At 43.8% G+C, this 4,726-nt stretch overlaps 1 protein-coding gene across 1 annotated transcript in view; it reads right to left on the bottom strand.

Moving 5' to 3' along the window:
* The window catches only part of LOC103132086 (receptor-type tyrosine-protein phosphatase mu-like), a 52,416-nt gene that overhangs the window by 39,887 nt on the left and 7,803 nt on the right, over positions 1-4,726 (bottom strand). Inside the window, exons 6-7 of the mRNA XM_016667137.1 lie at positions 3,254-3,386; positions 1,150-1,182 (exon numbers count right to left, since the gene is read on the bottom strand). Of these exons, the coding sequence (XP_016522623.1) occupies positions 1,150-1,182; positions 3,254-3,386 (166 nt within the window). The remainder of the gene's footprint in view (positions 1-1,149; positions 1,183-3,253; positions 3,387-4,726) is intronic.

Raw genomic sequence — 4,726 nt, 5'->3', positions numbered from 1 at the left:
TTTCTGCAGAGCTGAACCCTCTGACCAATCAGACCCCTGACCTCTGACCCCCACAGAGAATAGCAGGCTGACCATGAGCTGAACTCTGGTTTCCAGGAAGCAAAAGCTGAAAAGCTTTGAAATGTTCTCTGATTTCTGAAGAGAGTCGATATGTGTGTGTTTGTGTGTTCAGGTGTGTGTGTCATGACATCATCAACAAGGGTTAGGGATGATTGATTTCACAACACTCAACATGGACACACACCACATGTCAAGGCTAATCTATGCTAATCTAATGAGAGGCAACACAAAGCTGTTAGCTGCAAGGAAGGAGACACTCTGGGTCTGTGTGTGTTTCTCTGTGTATTGTATGTGTGTGTGCAGTGATGCAGGGTTAATAGAATTAGCTGCTTGTAATAAACCCGTCTGATCAAATGATCATTGCTCACACACACGCCATAAGAGAAACACACACACACCATAAGAGAAACACACAACACACACACACCATAAGAGAAACACACACACACCATAAGAGAAACACACACACACCATAAGAGAAACACACACACACCATAAGAGAAACACACACACACCATAAGAGAAACACACACACACCATAAGAGAAACACACACACCATAAGAGAAACGCGCAGCGTCGTGCCAGTGATGTGAAACATGCTGTTGGTGTCCAGTTAAAGGAAGATGACACCAGTGGTAACAGATCTGTTTAAACTGGTTCCTGAGAAATGGAAGACTGGTGGTTCTGATCTGGTTCTGCTGTGGTTCTGATCCATCAGGACACTGGTTCTCTGATGGAGCCAAAGTTTGTTTCAGAACCAGATTTCTCATCAGAACTGCCGGGTTGTCCAGGATCAGCCTGAACCCTCTCAGTTACCAAACGGTAACTGCTCGCCATGGAAACGACCCCTGACCCCTGACCCCAGTTCTGTCCAGTCGCTACAAACTTCACAGCGCTCTCAGCAAATATCAGGTTTAAAGATGGAGTTTGATTATTGATCAACACTTTTTATTTCTTTATCAGTTCAATGAATTTATATTTTAATGAAAATTATAGTTTCTATAAAACACATCAGCTCTGGTAGGGAAGAGTTTCAGGCAGGAAACACTCAGCTGTCGTTAGGGTCAAAGGTCAAACAGGTTACTTACAGGTAGTAAGTGTAGGAGTGATAATTTCTTCGTCTGAATGGTGGGGGCGAAGCAGAGGGATGAAATGGAGGGAAAGAAAAAGAAAAACAGAAAAAGGAAAAACAAGATTAATGTCTGGAAGAAAAAGCAACAGAAGAACAGATGAGTTCAAGTATCAGAGGATTGATTGGCTGGTGGTGGGGGCGGCGATGCCGATTGGCTGGTGATGGTGGTGAGGGCGGGGTTAGGTTTCATGTGTGAGATGGAAACACAGAGTCTGAAAGAGCTAACTTGGATCTGAACAGAAAACCAGCAGCTGAAGGAACAACCTGACGATGTAATCATCTGGAGCCAGAGGAGTTCCTCTGGGCTCTGTCCTCTACCACAACCAGTTCTCCCAGTCCTCCCAACACCTGAAACCCTTCCTCCACTAGACATCCCAAAAAAACTTTCAGAAGATTCTTTGTCCAAAAAATAGCTTTGTTTTCAAAATGTTCCCTGGTTCGCTGTTGGGTCCCAGTCAGTCCAGATGCTGACTGGGCCCCTCTTGTTCCTCAGGCACTACGCTGCCATAACAGATGCATGAATCAGCCCATAGCATGACGCATCCTCCTTACACTTACACTAATCTGCAAACAGCAGAGCTGAGTTTCTACATTAGCGGTACAGCTAGCTTTGAAAACATTTAGCGTACTTAGCTTTGCCTAAATTAATTTTCCAGATAAATTCCAAAGCGCTAATTTACTTGCCTGTTTTGTAAACTTTCAGTTGAATAAAGTTCAACATTTATGTTGAAGTTTTATTTATCAACTGTTTACAATTCTTTGAGTGGAGGAACCCGGTCCGGGATTGGGACCAGATGGGGCCCAGTCCGGGACAGAGACATCCTGTGAAACTGCAGTGATTCCACTCAAATGAAAACGTTTCTTCATTATTTGACTGTTAGCAACGACTCTGACTGTTAGCGATATCTCTGACATGTCATCATCCGGTTTATGAAGCCGTTTGTGTTTCTGAACACTTCATTTCTCCAAACATCCCAAATGGACAGATTTCAAGAGTAAACATCAGATCTGTGCCTCAGACTCTTCCTTTCATCATTTTCTCCACTTATCTGTTTGCTTGTTGCTGATTTATTGAAACAGGCGCTCTCAGATAAATCTGCAGTTGTGTGAAGGAGACGAAAGGCCATTTCCAAAAGCTCGCCATCGACATGACAGAGTCCGCTAACGAGGGCCGGATGTTTTCATGTCAGGAGAGTCTCCTCTCCCTGCAGCACGCAGCCTCCTGCTAATGAGTCTAACCTCCGTTTGGTCACAGAGTGGAAATCAAACGCACCCTGTCAACATTAAAAACCTCATTAGAGACCAAACAAGCGCCTCTCGTTTCTGTGTCTCTGTAACATCAGGAACACAGATCAGAGCTCGATAGACCCGACAGGCGGACCGAACTCACATTGTACCCACCCACACACACACACACACCTACACACACACACACACAGATGTGCGTTTCTAGCCTGCAGCCATTCAGCTTGAGGCGACCAAGAAAAAAAGAATAAAACGTTCTTTCATCTAAATTTCTCTCTCATCTCCAACGTTCTCCAAAACCTGACACTTTTCTGTGTGTGTGTGTGTGTGTGTGTGTGTGTGTGTGTGTGTGTGTGTGTGTGTGTCCCGGCGGGGCTGTGTGTTTGATGTTGGAGACTAAAGTCAGTCCAGATACAGTTTAATGGTGATTAGTGCAATCTGTTCCATTATTCCTCCTCTTCCTCACTGTCACCGATAGGGGGGTACTGTCAGTGGGGGGGTTACTGTCGGTGGGGGTTACTGTAGGTTGGGGGGTTTCTGTAAGTTGGGGGTAATTTCAGTGTGGGGGTACTGTCAGTCGGGGCTACTGTAGCAGTCAGACGGCTATGGATTTCAATGTAAAACCAGTGACTTGTTAGCATTGTAGCGTTGTTGCCAAAAGAAGCAGCTTCCTGCCTTCTTCTCACTGAGTCAGTTCGTCTGAACTGTTTAGACTCACATTGTACCCACACATATCTAAAGACTTGCTTGTTTCTCCACAGAAACAAGCAAGTCATGTTTATGTTGAAGATTTGCTATCTAAGTTGGATTCTGACCTTTTCTTCATCAGAAGGATGACTCCTAGGAAGATGATGATGAAGAGGAGGATGCCAGCGATGGACCCAGCAATCTTCACCGTGTGGTCCGTCTGTTTCTCCTGCTCTGGTTCTGGCTTCCTGGTTGCAGTTCCTGAAAACAGTGACTAGCATTTACTGACTTCAACTTGTTCATTCCTCAACGACTGACTGCAAAATACATTTTGCACTTTGAGAATCTTGGAGTGCCAAAAATTTACATTTATTCTCTCCTGGTACTGCGTAGATGTCTTTATATTCTTTTTGGGTACAATTTTTCTGTCTGTTCATGTTTCTCTATCGTCTGTAACATTTTCTTGGTTGTGACGGTACATTTGCTGTGGAACTGCTAAACAAGGTCATCATTTTTGTGAATCTGTCATTTTTGTCATCGCAGTGATTTTGTACATCACTGCGATGCGTTTGTGCGAATGCTCGGTTCTGCAGGTTCTTCGTTCTGGTCTGGGTCAGACTCTGGCTCCAACAGGGACGGTTGGATGGACGGGTCTTCCTTTGTTCACATCTTTAATAAACTTTGGAATAAAACGTTTCTCTGCTGGTAGATAATCGTATCACTGCTACCAAACCACAAAAATGACCGAAGAGGGTGGAGCGCAGTGTGTGACCTGCAGGGGGCGTCGCGTGAAACGTCTTAACATTTGAAAAGACGAGTTTCTGTGAACATCTCAGACCAAGAGGATGATGGGAAAAGCATTTAAAGCATGATGTGTTAACTTTAACTGACTAACTGGTTAAGTTCCTAAAACCCTAATCAACATTTGCTAACAATAGTTAGCAGTTAAACAACTAACCAGCAGCAAGTTCCTCAACAACACATTACAAGTTAAAAGCTCCAACTAAGTCAACCATTCAACCAGTTATAACCAGCTATTCATTCAGCTACACTTACCATGACCTTAACTAGCAGTAACTCATTTCCCTCACAGATTAAATAATTGTAATTAGTCGACAACTGAGACCACTGATGATCAAATGTATTAAAATATAAACATTAATGAGCATCAACTAAACAACTAACCAACTAACTGACTAACCAATCGATTAACCCTAACCCTGATAACTAACCAACTGTGATAGAACTTTAACTTAAGGCCTTTTAGACAGTAAACACTTTGACCTAATACCAACCCTGCAGCCACTAACCAGTAGGTTAGTAATGATCAACCATGTTAATTAGCAGTGAGGTTCCACCGCTGGAGAACCGGGTCGGTTCTGGTGGACTCACATAGCTTCCTGAAACAATGAGCTGCTTTCCTTTTAGTTCCCAAGGTCAGACAAGATCCTCAGTTTGATCACACACAGGAACACACACACAGGAACACACACAGGAACACACACACAGTAACACACACACAGGAACACACACACAGTAACACACACAGTAACACACACAGTAACACACACACAGGAACACACACAGGAACACACACACAG

Source organism: Poecilia formosa, unplaced genomic scaffold (genome assembly GCF_000485575.1).
Source record: "Poecilia formosa unplaced genomic scaffold, Poecilia_formosa-5.1.2 Scaffold918, whole genome shotgun sequence".
Lineage (NCBI taxonomy): Eukaryota > Metazoa > Chordata > Actinopteri > Cyprinodontiformes > Poeciliidae > Poecilia > Poecilia formosa.
Note: the sequence above shows the minus strand (reverse complement) of the source record. Positions and strands in the feature narration are given on the sequence as shown.